This window comes from Aythya marila (assembly GCF_965140915.1).
Source record: "Aythya marila genome assembly, chromosome: 15".
In the NCBI taxonomy this organism is placed as follows: domain Eukaryota; kingdom Metazoa; phylum Chordata; class Aves; order Anseriformes; family Anatidae; genus Aythya; species Aythya marila.
In genome coordinates this window covers 8,718,571-8,738,888 of record NC_139056.1, presented here as the reverse complement: position 1 = coordinate 8,738,888, position 20,318 = coordinate 8,718,571, and the positions used below count along the sequence as shown (strand labels likewise).

The 20,318-nt window shown below is 43.9% G+C and overlaps 1 protein-coding gene across 1 annotated transcript in view; it reads right to left on the bottom strand.

Moving 5' to 3' along the window:
• XYLT1 (xylosyltransferase 1) overlaps positions 1 to 20,318 on the bottom strand; it is a 192,022-nt gene that overhangs the window by 85,311 nt on the left and 86,393 nt on the right. Inside the window, exon 2 of the mRNA XM_082772657.1 lies at positions 15,574 to 16,099. Within this exon, the coding sequence (XP_082628783.1) occupies positions 15,574 to 16,099 (526 nt within the window). The remainder of the gene's footprint in view (positions 1 to 15,573; positions 16,100 to 20,318) is intronic.

The window sequence follows — 20,318 nt, the reverse complement described above, 5'->3', positions numbered from 1 at the left end:
CAAGCCAAGCAGTGCTCAACTGGTCCGAGTGTCATCCCACTTCCACCAGGTCTGCATTGGCCTTAATCCTCACCAGCACTGAGATAAGGTGCTGAAACTGATGTCCATGGACCTCATCAGTTAAAGTATACACTTCAATTATTAATTCTCTTCAGCAATACGTAACAGCAGTTCAAAGGGGATTTTTGGTTGGTTGGTTTTGGCCTTTTTATACTTCTTAGCTTTAAATTTCCTGCATCTCAAAGACACTGTGGAGTGTTTCTGTGTTCTCCTCTCTTGAGGTTTCTGGCAGTTGTACCTCTTAATCCACACTGGCATGCCAGCAATGCTTTATGTATTAAACACATTTAGATCTACTTTTAATTAATAGATATATTCATGCATCATTCAGTATTTTATAAGGGAAGTGCCTGGAGTATGAACAGAAGAGCCCCAGTGCTCACCAATGAGCTAACCCTTGGGAAATGAGACGTAAATCCAATTCTGAAGACAGCAGAGATCCAGCCAATACTTCTAACTACATCTTTACCTGCCTTTTTGTTGCTTTCCTGATGCATTATTAATTAATAACTACTGAGCCTTCCCAACAGAGCATTTTAAATAACAGTTAAATTTCTTTATGGATGATTATGAGTCATAAAAGTATGTCTGGATGTTCAAAGCAATAAACAAGCCCAGGTAGGGAGCCTGAACTGCTGAGGTAACTGTTCTTTGAAGCCTGAAGTTTTAGGGATGCTAAATGCCTACTGTGCAGCATTATGAAAATCCCTGTCTAGCTTAATCCAATTAATCTGGAGAAATGTAAGGTTTTCTGAACAGCAAATGCCATCTCAAAGGAACGAAATGGTATTTCAGAAAAGCTGCCACCTTGGTGAGGTTCACTGGTCTACCCAAATGAAGCTACAGAGATTGAGGCCAGCTATCAGTCACATTTTCAGTTCTCAACTAAGATAACAAACAGAAAATTGTCAAATCAAAATTATTTCCACCCAAGATTTATACAAGTGATGAAATATGTTTCCTCAGCTTTGAAATGTACTCAGGGATGATGGATGGTTTTCCTGTTTTGCTTGAGTTCTGGACAAACTCAGACAGATTTAAAGGTATTTTTAGGGAACCTTTGCACTGGTGGAGCTGGTTAGTTTTAGGTGTAAGTTGAAATAGATCCATAATGCTTGTAGACGAAAACTCACTTGGACATCCCACTTCTCCATATGATAAATTTTTCCGCCTCCATGTCCAAGACCAAAAAGTTTTCTATTATTCAAAGAAAATCCCAGCATTAGCATTCAGCAAGATCTCCTTAGTTAAGAAAGGTAAGGAACTTGCACTTCCCATTCACTCTTCACGAGGTTCAGCTACCATCATTTCATTTTTTTCCCTACTGACTGTGCTTACTTTTTCTTTCTGGTATTTAAACTGGAGTACAGAGAGCAAGGGGCAGCTTCAGCTGTGCTTGCGTTTGACATAAATAACCCAGTCCCTCGCCATACAGCACTTGATATGTGAGGAAAACAAACAAGCACATGACCTATACTGTTTTCTGGACAATGCAATACAAAACTACTATCTGTATGTGGGCAAACTCTGGGTAAGACCAAGTACGTGAGAGGCCACACAGCGCCAAGCACAAGCACCGAGGCTTCAGGGCTGTTTCGTTGGCCATTGCACGGGAGCAGGCTGGTCCATGCAAGGGACAGATCCCAATGCCATCCCGTGGTTTTGCTTCCAGCTCTTCCAAAGCCCACGTTTCCACTCCACTGCCCCACCATGTGCTTTTATATGAAGTAGGAATCAGCCAAAAGCAGGCTTCGTTATCCAGAGACTGTGCTCCATCCACGTGCCTTAGCACCCAAAAAAAGCAAGTTCCTTCTCTTCCCCTCCAGGATCCAGCAGCCCTGCGGACCTGGAGAGGGACTGGCGGGTCCCCCAGGGGCAGGCAGCACGGCGAGGTGAGCTGACCCGATGCTGCTCGCTCCTGACAAGAATTTGTACCCATCTTTCAAAGCAAGCAGCATTTGCCCTCAATTCCCCAGACAAACTACTACTCCACTTTTTCTTTCTAATATTTCTCTCTGTCTCCTAATCTTAATTCTTCTGGTTTATGGCTCAATCCTTCTACAGGGATTCATAGCAAATACAGAGAATAATATCTTTCCTACTTTCAGATATTAAGATGGATCATTATTCCTCCTGACAAGTTAGAAGATATTTATCAGTCTGAGTTATGAGGCCTTTCTGACTGTGAAGATTTAAACATCGATTTAATGCCAACTTAAAAGACTCCTAAAAGTGTCGGAGATTGCATTAGATAAATAATTTAACAATAAAAGGTATATCAAGGCAGACATTATTGCAACCTTCCACTAATCAATCACCATTTTCCATGTTTATCCAATTTTCATCTCAAGGCTCTGTACATCAAATTGCCTAGACATATATGACACAACTGAAATAACTTCATCATTGAATAAAATTGCATAGCCATTAAAATTCTCTAGTATCAAGATAGCTGACATTATGTTAAATATTGGCTTGAGTTCCGCAGGGTAATAAATTCTGACCTAAATCCAATCTTTCATGGATAGCTGATTCAAAATGAAAAATTACTGTTTTGTCATTTTACCTTAGGAAAATTTCTATGGAAACCAAATACAGCCCGGGGCAATCTTTGAAATTTATGATAATTAAAAACACAGCTCCCATTCTGGGCATCCTGAAACAAAGAGAACAGGTTTGTTTTGGTGCCCAAGTATCAGACATGTTAATAGCTACTAAACTGAGGGAGAACACCACTCTTGTGCTTTCCCCATGTCTCTAACACAGCAGTAGCCAACTGACACGCCACACAACTTGCGCCTCTTGCAACCAGCAGCCTCACTTGCTGCAAAAGGATGAAGATGCCGGGACAGGAAAATGAAAACAGAAGGGAAATAGTGCAGAAAACTTCTGCTTCCATTTCACTGTTGTGCACTGCTGTAGTGCAAAGCTGCAGAACTGCTGCCAGCGCTGTCAATAAATCCTTGGAAGGTACAGAAAGCCAGGCCAGACAAACAGCTAGACTGCTCTCCTGCTGCTGTCGTTCCCCAGCAGAATACCCGGGCTTCTCAGGGACACAACAGTGGATTTCAGAGCTTACAGAGGTGACTTCAGAGAACTTCTGTGACCGTTCTCTTCTTAAAGATACTTTGTGCAGCTTAATATTGCAAACTCTTTTCGAGGGCTCAGAAAAACTAATTATTTTGTAAAAAAAATAAAAATAAAAAAATCCAAGTCTTCTGATAAACAGATTTTAAAATCCTCTTAAATACGAAGCTAGCACCACTGTCACTGAGCACCATTTTTCATCTATGTTACTTTGCAATGGAGTTAAGTAACTTTTATCCCTGGTCTGGACATGGCATAACTCGCCTGAAGTGTCCCAATAACCCTGGGATGTATCAACAAGCAAAACCCACATCTCTAAAGTGCTAGGCCTAGTGCTATATGACTGGGTTATAACATGGCATAACAGAGCATGCTCTGCTGTCACTCTTCGCATGGGAGCTCCTTAATGACTTCTGCGAATAACCACATCCTCAGGTGATAATCTCATAAACAGACTTTGAAAAATAGGTTCTTTCATCATAGGGACAAGAAGAGAATCTTTCTTTCCCCCTAAATGAGATTTCTGCTTGGCTGGACTCCAATATAACTCTCTGAGGCTTCTCAAGTTTACAGTGGGGCGCTCTAAATTCCTCCTATTTTTTCTCTCAGTCTACAGCAACTGAAAGCAAACATCGAGAGAAATACAAGATGATTCTGTCTTGAGTTTGGCAAATTGTGCCTACAATGGCTATAAATGATTGAGAAAAATGAAAATGTGTCAACTTCTGTGTGAACATCAGCCTGGTCACAGTAAAGGGCAGAGCCAAATCTAGCGGGATTTCACATGAGGGGGTTCCAGAGGTGGATCAGGTCAAACACATTTCCTTTTTGTCAGCAAGGTGAAGAATGCCAGAGGTGTCTGAAGCCTCCTTGCAGTATTCCTCTGGAGCCTGACAAAAATATTTTTCCCACTTGCTGAAAGCGATCTGCTTCCTGAACGGGATCTGCTGTTAGGACGTCTGCAGAATCAGCCCTGCCACAAAACTGTTGTTATGCCCACAGTACCAGCTGGGCATGCTTTGCTTTGGACCATGCACTTCTGAGGACTGGAAAGGGAAGAATCTCCAGCCCTGAATACTTCTTTTCTTCCTGATCCTCCCTTGCTCCTGTAGGACCAAAACTGTCTTTTTTTCCCTTGTTGATGTTAAAAACGACCAAGATAAAGGTACACAGAGACGCTTTAATGTGCACTGCAAAAGGTTACCAAGATTAATTCCTGCGGTGCTTGATCCAGCACCTTCTGAAATCACCAAAGGTTGTCTCATCAGCTTTGCTTTGAGCAGATACCTAAAGACAGCAGCTGGGAATTTTCCCAGAAATGCAAAAGATTGGGTAACTACTCATTTAGACACTTGAAGCAGAGAATAAAATAGCTTAGAAAGTAAAAATAGCCTATGATGGAGTAACTTGTGGAACTGTGACTTGTAGCCAAGACTGGTTGCTCAACATGTAATAGGGGGTGTGTGTGCATGGGGAACTTTGACACTGAGTAGTGAGGTACTGCCCTTCGTTAGATACAGCGCCCTTTGTTCTGGCATTAGCTAATGAACAACGAACCAGCCAAAACAGACAGCTCCTGAAGAGAAGCCTCTTCTGTTCTGTGTCATTTTACTGCCACCTGAAACACAGGTACATAAAGCTATCAGCAATCAGAACAGCAGTAGTCAGTCCATACGTTCCAGACTGCTGTGTAAGGAGTGCAGACTGAACAAGGAGACTTTGGAAAACCCGCCCGCAGTTCACGAAACAAAGTTCAAAAATCTCTTTTTTTTTTTTTTTAATGTTAGAGGGGAAAACAAATACTGGAGCAAGCTTTAGTTATTCAAGAAAGACCTTGTTTAAATGAGGTCATCAAAGCTAGTGCAATATACATCAGCTAAACCTCCAGCCCACTTTGCTTTTAATATTTCATGGGAATCTTGGGTTTGTCTTCACCTCCTGGCAGGAAACAACAGAATTATGCAAAAATATACATCAGCACCGTGAAGCCTGCCTCTGCAGTGGCCTGGCAAAGCCAGTGCGTGTAACACAGAAGTCTTGTTCCCAGTTAATCTCAGCAGATGCCTGAGCTCTCATTAGCCATTTGCTTACGCTGGCAAGGTAGGCAACTTAGCTGGGGGGCAACTTAGCCGGGCTTGGTTCCCCTGACCAGCTCTCCTGTTTGTAAGGGAGCATTACTTACCATGCTCTTGAACAAGAGCAAAGAACATGACCCCTTCTCAGATACAGAGAATAACTTTGTGCCAGATCCTCAAAGATGTTCAACGACTTACAGAAACATAATGACTGGAGTTCCTTCAGAGAGCTACACCTAGATCCCATGCAAAAGAGAAAGTACAAATGGGTAAAACACATATTGCAGTAAATTCCTCTTTTAAAATTCCCTTTTCCTGCCTGCTATTCAGTGAATTACCCAGAGTGAATCACAGCCCACAAAGAGGTGGAGAACATGGTTCTGTTTAGTCATGCTACCGTCAAGCTGAACAATATTATGCAGCACAGCAATACACAACATACACAGAAGCTTTCAGTATAAAAGTGGCTGAAAATACTCCACTGCATGGTAATATCCACTGGCTGGCTGGCAACCTCAATTTCCAATTAAAAGCACAGATGAGTAAGCAGCAAGTGCTTCCGCTGTGATTTACAGCTAGTCACAAAGCAAGGTGCTTTCCCACTGGCAAAGTGTTTCTCTAACAAGTCCTAATGACTTTTACAAATGAATCAAGACTTCAACAAAACAATTCATCCTTAGTTTGGGCAAGAAGGTCACCACAAAACAAGCAATCACCTTGCAACAAAGACAATGATACAAGCAATTATACCCTCGTTAGATTGAGGGCTGCCTTGTAGTGAGGTTTCTGATGAGATTCGTAGAAAAAGAGCGTTTTAACAGCTTTGTTTTGTGGTCTTCTCTGACAAGACCCAGGAGTGTTGCAGACTACCATGCCTGAAGGACAACTGGCCATCAAAGTAAGCAAATGCCTGGAGAAACTAGCAAGAAAGTGGAAGATGAGCTCTACAGATGAGCTTCTTAGAGCTGATGCCCGTAAAGATGACCTGGTATCTTTTAATCCTAAAAATGTCCTGTTCAAGCTTAAAAAGATGGCCCCCAAAACCACCAGCATCAGAGAGGTCAGAGGGAGTCTTGCAAGAATCTTCATTTGCCATGGGAGTGGGTCCTTTGGGAACAAAGTGAGATCAAGATACTGGTGTCTAACTACAAGCTTTTGATTCATGAGGACACAGGCTTTTTTCCCTGAACTCCTGACCTAACTCAAACGCAGGATCCATAATGCCTTTAATAAAAATGTGCAAGCTGAACTTTCTGCTGAATTCCACTGGCTGTGAAGAACAAGACAGCCCCCCCAGAACACAGCCAGAAAGAGACCCAACACACAGGCATTAGTGATGGACAGGAAAGCCGAGCCCAAGTCTGAACCCAATTTCATGTGCTGACCGGCCAGCGTAATACGCAGCATCCACTGAGAACCTACACGTGCCCACTTCTCTTCAGTCTAGACAAAAGACGTGGTTAGGAGGCAGCAGGCCCTTTCTTTAAGCCTTTTAACTCCCAGACAGGTTGCAGCAGCAGAGGGGAAGGTGGTGTGGGTGTGACTGGCCAGCGTGGCCCTGGAGGATGGCCAGCCCTCCCGGCAGCGCTGCCTGCAGCAGGCTTTGCATTATCGCCAGAGCAGCACCGTGGAGAAGGGTCTGTTTAAAGCAAACAAGCCATTCAGTCCTGCAGAACAAATCCTCTGAATTTCCCGATCTTAAAGCACGTGCAATCTCTATTCAAATTATTTCCCCAAAACCACAGAGCCTGAGTTAATAAATACTGATTTTCCTGGAGTATAATTCTGCTTAAAGCTCCCACCAGTCTCACGGTGCCACCCGCGGGGAGAAGGCTGCCAGGTAGGCGCCCACCCCAAAATCTGGCTGTTGTGGTCCAGCTTCAGCGAGCTCGAGGACAAGGGACTGAAAAATTCCTCGGCCTCCCTGGAGGTTGGTGAGAAAACTGGAGAAGAGAAATGATGGCATTTTGCCATTTTGTGAGTAGGGCCAGGACTTCAGAACCAAGATCTTGCCAGGAACAATTTGTTAGTAAAACTGTAAATAGAACACTTCAGAGTTCTGTGTGCATTAAAGAAGATACTGGGAGGCAGGAGGACTCTGTTCTTGCTTACAAAGGTGCCAATCAGGAATGACTTCTTCGACACAACTGCATGTTAAATCAGTGACATAGCATGGATATAGAAAAAGAGAGAGTGGGGGAATCAGGGCTATTCACTTCTAACAAGCTCTCAAACTACCAAAGACAAGCATTTATTTGGGAGACTAAATATACATCGAGCAATTTCAAAATCTTATCTGAGGTTGCTCCGCTACAAATCCTTGTCATTCATTTTTCTATACAAGTCATGATTACCTAGGGAGAAAAAAGACTGATGTTTTAAAACTACTTTCTGTGTAAGAAATACTTGCAACAGAAACAACTAAATTATGGTTTTGAGTCTTAAAATGGCATTAACATCCCATAAGATTGGCTTCATGCCTAGACTGCAGGCATTTTAATTCAGAGTAGATCCCTTCCACAACTCTTCCTCATTTCCAAGGAAAGACATTGCAAAACAGCCACTGGTCTCATAAGGCCCAGCAACTCCTCAAATACATCAAATACAAATACCCTTTAGAAAGTGTGCCTAAACCAGGGTAGATTCTCTTCAACTACGTACCTAATCCTGCAACAAACTCCATAAATAGTTAAAGCATCTATTTTAAGAAGCCACAAAGCAGCAAAATTCTTTGCCCCAGCTCAGAAGGAGAAAATTAAATGTCAAGGTTCCCCCCCACAATTATTTTAGAAGTAGTGCAGTTAATGCCACTGACTTCAAACCAAGCTGTGGCTTCCTCGAGCCACAGCTAGCGTGGGATTTCTGGGACACAGCACTTCCCTCCCCTCAAAATAATAGCTCATCAGCTGCGGATTCCTGTGAAAACCCAGCACTGCTTTCCCATGCTTAGAGATGTGTGATGGTTAGAAAGCCAGAGCTGAATTTGTAGCGATCTCCTTCTGTCTGTGGTGACATTTTAGGCCTAACACGAGAAGCAAATCTGAAAGTCACTGTTGCCTCTTCACATTTAGCGCAGAGCAGTGATACTCCAGCACAGTTTTGTTATGGTTGTAAAGTCAGATTAGGGATTGCTCATACAACCTTAATTCAAGCTTGATTCAGCACTGCTGTGCTTCACACTGCACGCAGCTCCCTGCTTAGCTCTGAATAAAAACAAGGGAATTTAGATGCAACCTTACCTCTTAAGCATCTGTCCACTAAGAACACCACAATGAGCCCACTTCAGAGGCCCAACACTTATTTCACACTAAAACAAACACGACTGCTGCTATTGCTGAAGTTTTCTTACACAAACAGTATTTTTATATAATTTCTTTTTTTCTTCTTCTTCTTTTAAACCCTGCTGCTCACACCCTCGTACCAACAACTTTATCCGGCTGCAGTTGTACTTGACTCTCCCCCCCTACTCCATCCCCACGTGCTGCAGGATGGCAGGGGAGCATTAGCCACCACTCAACCACTTTCTTTTCATCCCTGTACACACACAGTAATCTTTATCAAAATACTCTGTAAGCTCCTGCTGCCCTCGTGCTCATTTCCCAGGAGGCGCGGAGCTGGGACACACTTAGTCAGTATCCGCTCCCGCACTCCCCCTTTAATGCTCCATAAAACGATCGCATTTTCCAAAACAGTGCTTTGGTGAGAACTAGGGCTGCTGGCCATAAATTTTTCAGCCTTTCTGTCCTCCATTCCTCATGCATTGCTCTCAGCACTTCCTTAAGATGCCATTTGTCAAGATGCTTTTCCTCAGGTTTGCTGCCCTGGCATTGCTGGCAACAAACTCCGCAGCTGGCAGATCCACCAGTGCCTGGACAGCAGGAGCAGCGTGTGGAAAACCAGAGGAATATCATTCTGGTTTTATTCTCTGACTTGTAAACTTGCCGATGGTCCTGACAGTAGTTTTCTGTATTTAAACCAAAGGATTAACTGCACAGACACCCAACCACAGTTACCCGTGTTTTGTCCTCACTGAATTTGTTCTTCTGAAGCAAAAGCTGGAGCTACACAAGACAGCGTTCAGGATGGCCTTCTTTTTGCAAGAAGAATCCCTTAGCAATGCAATGCCCCAGGCTCACCCATCCCATAGAAACACCATTCTCCTGTCCTCCGACAGGATGCAGCAAGGTGGCAAAACATCACCACCCTGTTCTGGGATGCTGCAAGGACATTCCAACAAAATTCATCTCCCTTACAAGACGTGCACAGACCTTTCTTCTGCAAAGAAAGCTGTCCAGTTTCTGACTCACTGGCCAGACCCAGTTTCTGAGGTTAAATCACTCTCTTGGCCCTCTCCCCCAGGAACAGCTCATCCGTGAGCAAGGGGGAAGAGTTTTGGCAGCTCTTGCATCAAGGCTGTGTCATCATTCCCTCCAAACAACCACAGTACCCCAGTCCTACAACAAAACGCAGCCCTACCGTGTGATGCCTGCCTGCAGATCCAGTCCAGTGGCAGCAGCTGATGTGCACTTTGGGTGCTAGCATTTACACGCTTTTCGGCCGTTACAGGATACATTCCAGCCCCCATCCATCTGATGAGGTAGAGTCCATCCTCAGGCAAAATAATCGAGTATCTTTCCTTTACTCAGTCACATTCCAATTTTCTGTCAAAACTTGCACACGTGGCCATGAAAAAGCTAATCTACGAATCCGTAGCACTGCACATTATTGCAGAGATCTTGTTTTTCTCTTTCAGTGCCACTGCTTCAATGACTTTAATACTCATGGTTCTGTTTCACATATCTAGGGGGAGAAGGGAGGCACACCACATTTCATAAAGCCTCTTTCCCTAAAATACAAGTACTGAATCTTGACACTGCCTTTCATAATGAAAGAAGTGCTGGAAACATGGTTTCCAGAAGAGAACACAATCTCTGTACACGGTGTAATTACATCTTGGCATTCTGCAGAGTAACGGCGTATGGCTTAAATGCTATTAATTGTGAGCAGTTTTGTTCCACAGGATGTTGTTCGCTGATAACTACTCAATTAGGGTTATTTTGCAATTAGTCTGCTCACAGTAAATTTATTGCAACCGGAGTCATCTGTGGTGCAGCAAATTAAAATGCTGTCTGGGCTGCATGCGCAGTGGCTCTTACATGCTTCTTAAACCATGTATTGCTCATCACAGTAACTCTGTCACACTAACGGGTTAGAGCGACAGGAATTCAGCAGCAGCCAGTGTCACTGGGAATCCTGAAACCAGGAGAGAAATACAAATTTGGGGTCCAATGGTTGTTAGATCAAACCCAGTAAGTCCAAAAACACATCAGAGTTGTGAAAGCTAAAGAGAGGCACACACTTCCATGTTTCTGTGGGCTTACCCATGCATATGGAGCAGGGGAAATTTGCTTAGATACAGCTCCCGTCCTTTTAAAATTATACGGAGGACTCTCCCATTTCTGGGCCTTGAAGAACTGCTCTGCTCCACCCCGCAAGTATTTGGCATCTGAAAGGCTTATTCTCTCTCTTCCTGCAAATCAACCTCCTTCTGCTGAGTGCTTTGAAGTATTCAGCTACAAACATTACAGCCACGCACACTGCTATTACCTGTGCAGATTACGCAGTAAACAGAGCTCCAGAGGCCTTTTCTCACAGTTTGAAAAGCAAAAGAAGGCTGTGTTTTCTAAAATGAAATGGAAATTTTTCTCCTCGGCAGCCTGTGAGAAACTGAAGTCTCCTGCCTCCATGTGACAGAGCAGCGTTATCAGGAAGGAGCCCAGCAGAAAGCAGTCTGATCTGCAAAGAGCTTTCAGTGCTCATGGATGATGTGGAATCAGGGTATCTAATTATTTTTCTAGTTTACTTATGGGTTGGGCTTACCCCACAGGGATGAAGGTAGCAGAAAACCTGTTTGATTTATAAACTAAGAGAAGAGAACAGAAGAGCCAAGGGGAAATAAATTGTGGTCCCTTAAGGCTCTCTGCTTCCTCAGGACTCTTATTTTGCCAGAACTACATTTTAGAAAACACCCCTAAAAAAAATTATGTATTTTTGGTCTATCTAGGGTCACAGATCTGGGTCAAGCATTAAGCCGGATAGGTAATTAATGATAAGGATGAGGCCACAGCCTCCCCTGGGGATACAGCAGCCCGGAGAAAGCTGGCCCAGAGGAGGACTGAGGCAGACACTGCTTGGCACCATGCCTGATGACTCACAGACCTGGTGCCAAGGACTAAGGAGGAGCTGTGCTGGGTATCCAAAAAACTCACAGGTCAAGGGATTCAGAGCTGCCATAATCCACATGGGCGTGAAAAACAGAGAATCCAGGAACTGAATCCAGCCAGCAGGCCCCAAGTTGGGCTTTTTTCACTGCAGAAGAAAGAACTTCAAGTGGAAAGATCTGCCTGTGGACAACACCTTGCTGATTTTCATATCACATCTGAGAAGAAGTGAACTCCCCAGAAGGATGTCTTTCTGTACCCTGTCCATGATCTACACAGTACTGGATTTGTCCTCTCCTCATCTAACCTTGTGCTGGACCTACTTTTCCCCCTTACCTTCACCAACTGCATTTTCCCTCAAAACACACTTCTACAAACTCCGAACACCACGAGTGACTTGCAAGCTGCCTGTTGCCCTGGGCTGAGCTTTGGATAAGGCAGCACCTAAAGCCTCTGACACCGACTCCCTGCTCTGTAGCATTTGTGCCCTGTTCTCAGCACCAGCTTGTTGGCAAACGCTTGCTGGGGTGCTCAGCACATCAGGCACTGCTGAAGCTCCCGTGCCCTGTTGTGCTGCAGAACACCGATGACTCCTGCAACGTCCTCAGCGGGACTGCAGCCCATCCACCCCTGTCCTTATGGAAATAATGAACACTGCATTTCAGCCAGCCAGCCAACCTGATACCGCTGGCTTTCTTTCACCTTTCTTTTATAGCTGAAGATGGTTACATTCAACTTTTGTTGCCTCTTGCCTTTGGAAATAAAATACTTAAAGAAAAGAGCTTGTAAGATCCTGCTCCCATTGATAGGCACTCAAGTGAATGTATCGCTTCACGTTTATGACAGCCCAGCCGGATGGAGTCATGGCTGTGATTGATAGCTACACTTAGCGACTTCGTGGTTTTGATCAGTAAGACGGGATCCGAGGGGATTAAATGCTGGATGACATCTCAATGGAAACTGTAGCACTGGGAACACATTTATACATTGGGATAATGGATGAACGTGCTTCTCCAGTGCATAAATATTTTAACTTTACAGCTCTGCTGAAAGCAGACAGGAAACCTTTTTTCAAACCAAAAGGAATAGCACTTGCATGCTAAGTACAAAGACTCGGAATGCCGGGATGTCTTACTTTTGCTGACAAAAAACATTGAGCTATCTTGATGCATACATTAGCAAGACCTCTATACACACCTCCCCCTACAATCCTGACAACATGGTGGCTTATATTCCCAAAACGTGATGGCCAGTGCTCCACAAACATCTGCTAATGAAGTTCAACTCCTTTGATGCATACCTGGAAGACACCTCTGACGAGGGACGGAGCCAGTCTGTGGGTGCACAACAGCAGCATTTACATTCTGCAGTGGGGAGGAAAGATCTGAGACACAACACACTTAAGCTCGGACTGCAGATCTTTAACAGGGCTGCAAAATTTAATGGACCTACCAAGTCGTATCATAAAATGGGGCAAGACTGATGGCTGAACTGGGACCTATCCTGCAAAGTGCTCTAATGCCTACTAGTAGACACTGGGCACCTTTTATTTTGGGGTTCCTACATGTCTGCCTTACTAGCCCTGCATTCAGACAAGTGTCTGGATCTCCTCCACAGTTCTGATGTCCCAGTCTGCTTGTGCATTGCCACCTCCTGCATATCAGCTCATGTCCCATGCAATATGCTGCTGCTTTATCTCTTCCCCACAGCAAAGCTCCCAAGCAACCCTGTATGTAACACAGGATGTACAGTTTTCTGCCAAGGAGAGCTGGCTGTTGAAGCAGTAAACTTCAGCTGTCAGCAGGGGCAGCAAGAATAACCTTGAGGCAAAGAAAAGTCAACATTTTCCACAAGGATCCATCTGGCTAAGTAAAGATGTTCCCAAACTATTATTTCTAAACTAGTACCACTGCCTAAAATAAAAACTGAAATAAAACTCTGGCACTGCTAACCTGAAAAACTGTAGCCACGTCTTTTTACAATTACTATTTTAATGTAATATATCCCCATAACTCATAAACTATTAATAAATTTATATGTATTTTAAAAGAAAACCATATTGGACAGTAATCCCATCTCTCTAGTCATGAATGTAGCTCCCAGTTTTCCAGGACCTTTTATTGTCTTTTATTACAAAGGAAGCATTTGTACAAATACACAATGCACACACATGCTGAAATGCTTCATGTGTAAAAGCTGACCTCCTTGTTCTTGGTTCCAAATCTACCTTGCAGGACATATGAGATTAATTCTGTATTTAAAAAAGAAGCAAATAATATTTCTTGAGGAGCTTTTTTTTTTATTTTATTTTAAGAATGGTAGTTGTTTAAACCTGCTGCAAAGTCACCCTGAGAAAGATTACCAGATAGGTGATGGAATCATAGGTGTGTGCAAAAAAAAATTGCATGCAGCTGCAACGTGTGCCCACAGTAATGACAATACAACTTCCAGCTCACTCCAGGGTATCGCTTGTGTGTGTATATGTGATGCATTTACCCTGCATAAGGCATATAGCATTGGTGGCATTTTGTCCTTGATCCCACAAAGTGCAGGACAGTGTCTGCAAGGTGCTGAGCTCCATCAGGTTTCTCACACACCAGAGCTGAACCTGCTGTCATTAGACAAGAGGGAAGGACACCAAGGACAGGCTTGTCACAGTGGATTTCACCAGCAGTACCCAAATGGGACCTAGGGGCACCTGGGGGTAACTCACTGATGCTCAGACTCTCACTGATGTCTGATTGTTTATTTTCCCTTTGACTTATTCTGCTTTCCCTGTCTCTCTCCCTACTTCCCACTGAACACCAGGTCTTCTACCTGCTGCATTAATTCTTTATCTCCAATTGGGCCACACTGTGAAGATTTTCAATACTACCATGATTAGAAAGGAACAAAAATACCAAAAGAGACATGGGAAGAAAAAAAAAAAGAAACAACAACAAAAAAACAAAACACAAAAACTTCACAACAAAATAATCACAGGGGTGGGAAATGGGGTGCTGACAGTGGTCACCACGGTAATATGCATCTAAATTAAAAGTTTAAGCTTCTTGCTAGAGAAATGCTCGTTTGGGAACATCCTCCACGACACCTCCTTTTTTCCCCATGTACTTAACAGGGAGTTTAGCCTCCTAATTTAGCCAAGAGCACCACCATCTCCCTGCTCCCTCCCCACGATGTTGAATCTACCCAATAGCACTTACTGCTGCGACGTGGTGCAGTAAACAGGTAAGCCACAAGGGCTAGAGGATGCAAGGAAATATTCCTAACAAAAGAAGCTAAACACCCTCTAAAAAAAGCACTTTACTAAATAGGAAGCTGACAGATAAATAAACAGCAGCACATGGAGCATTCTTCCTGAAAAGTAGGAACAGGTCAGCTCACACATACAAACCAAAAGCAGGCAGAGAGATACCTGCTGCACCTGGCTGCATGGAGAAACCATAAGCAGCAAATCGAAGCCTGACTTTGGCAACAAGTGGCACCTGACTTTCTACAGCAGTAATCTAGAAAATTACTTTTGCTGATCAAAGAACATTAAAAGCAGAAGTAAGCTACAAAATTAGATTTTTTTCATACTAAAAAATAAAAAAGGTTATTATACTTCTTACAATCACTTGTGACCAAAATTCTTAGTGGCTCTGGTTATTAGCTGGACTACACTGTAGAAACGTTAAAAATGGCCATATGGCCCCAACACCTTTATTTATTGCTCCCATTTATTGGTTAGCATAAGACAGCAAATTCACCATGGTTCTCCGATCCCCACAAAGCAGGCAACTCTTGTGCATTTAACAAGTTGTGCACCTCACCTATGTTTCTCTATGCTTGTAGATAAAGAACAAAAAGAAGCAGAAGCAGCAGCTGAATACCCAGATCACGTACTGCAATAAAAACCTGGTGTAAGAAAAGTGAAAAGAAATTCAATAAGAATCTACCAAGGATCTTGTAATACGCGTGTAACTCCCTGCTTAAAACATCCACAGACTCTCCCTCGCTTCACAGGCTAGGAAACTACATTAGACATTTCCGCAATAAAGTCAGTTTTGTTATCAGGAAGCCATTTCAATTATATACAATCCTTCCCCTGAGATACTGCTTTATTTCTCCTTCACCTCCCACCAACTTACCCTCCAGCGCACAGAAACGTGTCACCTTCTCCGGCATCAGCTTCCCGTGCTTGTGCTGGCAGTACACCTCTGCGATCTCCTGCCGGCACTGCTTCGACTTAGCCCGGGACATTGCTGAGATCGCCTCCTTGCCCGTTACCTCGCACTTTGGTGGCTGTTCGTATCGCACCTCAGGGGAGCTGTTTCCACTTTTTGTGAGGTGATGCTGCCGGGGAGGCCTGTGAATGTCCTTCAGGTCGCTGTTGCTGCTGCTGTTTTTCCCAGGCTGATCACTCAGCTGCACCACCTCGTTGGAGCTCTTTCCCAGCAATGAGTTCTCCTTCACTTTCTCCTCTTCCAGTTTCTTTCTTAGATGCTCCTTTTGCTTGCTTAGGGGTTTTTTCACCAGCTCAGACTGGTGTTTTTGTCTCTGAGTCCTGGGAGCAAAGTTACTGTTATCAATGTTTTCAAAGTCCTTGGGAACTGAATTTTCATTATTGCTGTCCGTTCGTGTTTTCTCCTTCGGTCGGTGGGAAAAATAGCCATCCTGTAAATGGGGAAAAAATTATACTCTCTTACTAAAACAGTCGCATCCCAAGCATTGCAAGCATTTCACACGTGAAACTTAAATCAGTTACCACCCACCATACAGAAAATAACCAACACCATGTCAGGGTTCATAAAGGAAAATCGAGGCTGAGAAAGTCTGGGCCCCCTGCTTGGGGTGGCGGGGGAGCAGATGGCCCTAAAGATGAACTTGGAGCCAGGCAGGCAAACTGTAAGGCTGTATAAATGCTAACTCCAGGGAAGGGAGGTGTGGGACAGCAGTGGGGACGCAGGCACCACATCCTCCTCCAGCCGCAGCAGAGACTGAGGAGGGCTTAGGCCGAAGTGTGCCCTTCAGCAGCACTTCAGGCACAGGCAGCCTTTGGCACCCTTTGTGCCAGCTTGGGCTGATCATATTCTGGGGATCAGACAGGCATGAAAGAAGTCCTCAGCAAAAGGCTTGAATTAATGTTCAGAATGCACGAAGAACAGTAAAACATTTGACTTCTCCCAAACACTGGTGAGACCTGGCCACATGGCTCCCTCCAGACCTTTGCAAACCTCTCCTAGCTGGCATGCAACCAACAAATTGAACAAACACATTAACAGGAGAAAGAGATCATAAGACAGAAAAGAAATAGGAGGACTATCCCAGGGATCCTAGAGAGAACAGAGATCATGGCAATCTCATCTAGAAAAGATGTGAAAGCCTAGAGCAAGAAGCATTTATCCGTGTAAAGGAACACAAAACAGGAGCCTGTCTGATAGGCAGCAGCGGCTGAGGTTGAGCTGCTCCAACCACAGAAACACGTCCTCAGCTACCAGGGGACACATTTTTAGACCCGAATATCTCCACTTACTAAAGTGTTTAACACGAGATGAAACAAAGGGGGAGTTGTTACTAAAAATCTGAAGGCAGGGTTATAGGTATCAATAAAAACCTTTTTTCTGTCCAGTTTTCTTTCCACTCCTGATAGACGAAATAACCAAAGTTCAGTGGTTGCCAAATGACAGCATCAGCTATCGACGACTGATGGGAGTCATCCTCAGCAGCTACGAGCCACGTTTCATATCCCAAACATTTTACCAACATTACCTAATTGTTTCTCCCACCTCTTCTGTGAGGAGCCATTTAACAGTCAGATTTTACAGACAAAGGAGGCTGAGATAATGACTTGTCCAAGGTCACCCAGTAAGCCAGTATCGCTTTGACCTCCACAGCTCAGCACTGAGAAATGTTTGAATAGTTTATTCATTAAGATGTGTTTTTGTGAGTGACTGAAGTAATGCTCTCACCAAGAATATCTCAGCTTGCAAGTAGCTTTAGCTATCACACATGGAATGCAGAGATTTAAAAAATAAAAAAAACCAACACCACAGACAAAATATTTTTATTTTGGAGGAAGTGCATCTTTCCAAAAAAAAGTATGTTTCTAATTCTTAAGGGCAAAAAGCACATGTAAAATCAAGTTCTTTTCTGTCTTTTTATAAAGCAGAAAGAGTGTGTTTTTTTTTTTAAATCTCAGTGAGAGAAAACAAAAATGCACAAAAAAAGTTTCAAGACAGCACTTGATCCCATGAATGATCAAACAAAAAGAAAACATGTTTGTCCTATATTGCCAATATATCTTCAAAGAATGACCCCTGAACCCAGCAGCAAACTGCAAATAGAGCAAGACAAATGTGAAGTTTATTAACATCGTTAAAACATCTCTACCAAGGTGCCGCTGAGTAATGGGCTGACGCTTCAGATGTTGGATAGCTGTCATGTTCCTTTGTTGTTCAGCCAACTTGGAAACCTCAGGTTAGCGATGCCAGCAGTACATTTTGACTTGCTTTTGTTTAATGCACTTAGAGCAACATCTTGCATTTGTATACATGAAATAGCTCTGAAAATTCAACTGTCCTGCAGTTATGTTTCTACTAAGCTGCTGCTGGAACTCACCTTTATTTCTCATTGAATACTTAAACACAAGATGCCCTGTACTGCTGCCCAGCCGTGGGCACAGCTCAAGCAAATTGCCAGCAGGCACAGAGATGCTGGCAGCAGCTCTGGACATGGCTGCACTGCGGTAGGGAGGGAGCCAGCAAACCCCAGCCCGTTTCAGGAAATGGCTGTTACTGTTCCCAGACCAAAACAGATCTTATCTTTGAGTTCAGTCTTGGGTTTAAGCCACCGTCAGAGAGCAAGTATCTCTGTCTGGTGTGCACAGCCACGTCGAGACGGGGAGCATCCCCTTCTTGTGTGGGTGACCGCTAATGTCTTTCACATTTTGGAAATTGGTTGAATGATTAAGATATTTCTCACTTATGTATGTATACACACACATACATACAGCTATACGCCTCATCTAACTTACACAGACTGCAAAGAACCAGAGCAAACTCTCTGATTATTCTTTAACACATATATAGGATCCCTTTTTGAGGGCAGCAAGCTGTACCCAGCTTGCAGTGAGGCAGGAACCTGGGGCTGTGGCTACCTGGTTGATCCCTAACCACACCAGGTCACCCTGATACCCACAGGAGGCTGCAGGATCAGCTGGCCAAGTCCTGGTGATGGAGCAGTGCCCCTGAGAGGCTGAAGTCTATGCCTGACCAGCTCTCATGTTGTGGGGCTGGGTACAGCTTGCTGCTCCTCCTTTCCAGCCATCAGCACGCTCAAGGCCACCCACTCTGAATCTACAAACTAATAACATTTATTTCATACTTATGAAACAGCCATGTAGATAGCATCCTGATGGTAACAGCTAATGGGGTGCACAAAAGTGTGAAAGTAAACAGCAGGCTCTTGCCTGGCTCCTTTTTTTTTTTTTTCCTTGGTTATATGACGCTTAAATACAAGAAGTGTCCTAAGTGCTATTGATTCTATTAATAAAAGTTTTATGCCCCAAACACAGCCTGAGCTATTCTTTATAAGTAGTCCTTAAACAAGTTGTATACGTGCGAAGCAAAATACAAATAAGCAAACGAGAACTTTATGTGTTGGGTTTCAATGACAGCAGTGTGCAAGAGCTACAGGGACACGGGCCGGCACTAATGGAAGTGCCCTTATGGGTAGTTTTCCGTGATAATCCAGTTTAAAGCACCTTCCGTCTGTAACTGGAGCATTCTAGCATGCAGCAAGTCAGGGCCAAAATACCTGGCTACAACGATGGGAAAAAGTCTGTCTTCTCCATTAGCCTCTTTCCAATGTCTCTAAAGCTGATGCTGTGATAGGATATTTCCATCCATCTTGGCAACTCTCCCTCTCTCAGCCTGACTCTTGCTAAATGATTTTCCTCTCAAAGCTAAAAAACGTAAATAAAAATCCTAATCTGTAAGGCAAGTGGCATGTTGATAAAAGAGAAAGGAGAGGAGACCAAACTTCCACCGTTGGTTGGTTGTTTTTAGTGATAAGCCTTCTAACACCCACGTGAGAAACTGGTGTGAAATTCATCTGCTGGTAGGGGCCTTTCAGCCCCGACCTGATGACCCATCCAGAACTCTGTATCATGGAAAAGCCTTGAAGGATGAGGTGTGGGCCCATTCCTGGTACAGATAGCATCTGACATGATAGGAGTGGTAAAAAGCTGTGATGAAACCTCAGGAGAAAAGAGCAAAGTAAACAGAGGATTTACTGGCGTAGGGTTCACCTCTTTAAACTCTTCTCCCCCTTCAAGTGCTTTCCTCCCCTCTGGGAAATGCTCTTCCAACTTTACACGCTGGAATTTGAGAAGACAAATGTATCATAAATGCTTCAAAGGCAGACACAAAACTGAGCTGGGCTTTACCCGCTCCCTGCCTGGGGGCACAGAGGAGACCACAAAAGCTCACTGCAGACAGGAGGAGCCAGGGCTAAAAATACAGCCCAGTCTGCAGAGCAGCAGTGCCAACCAGGAGCTGTATATGTATACACATATATATATTTATATATACACACAACATATATATATACACACTGACAGATGAAAGGGCATGTAACAAATGCCACTGTTGGACACAGTCAGATTCCAGCCTCGCACAAGGCCAGGGCTCCCACACCTGCTGACACAGATATTAAATGCCACCAAGCCAGAAATCCCCATTCCCGTAATGCTGCATTTCTTCCTCACAACTTTCACTAGCGCCAGGCACAATCTGTACAACGTAATGGTTTCAAGATAGGATCCATACGTGACAGCAGGATGCTCGTGGTTTACAGGGCAGGGGAAACAAAGCCCAATGCTCAGAGCCTGAAA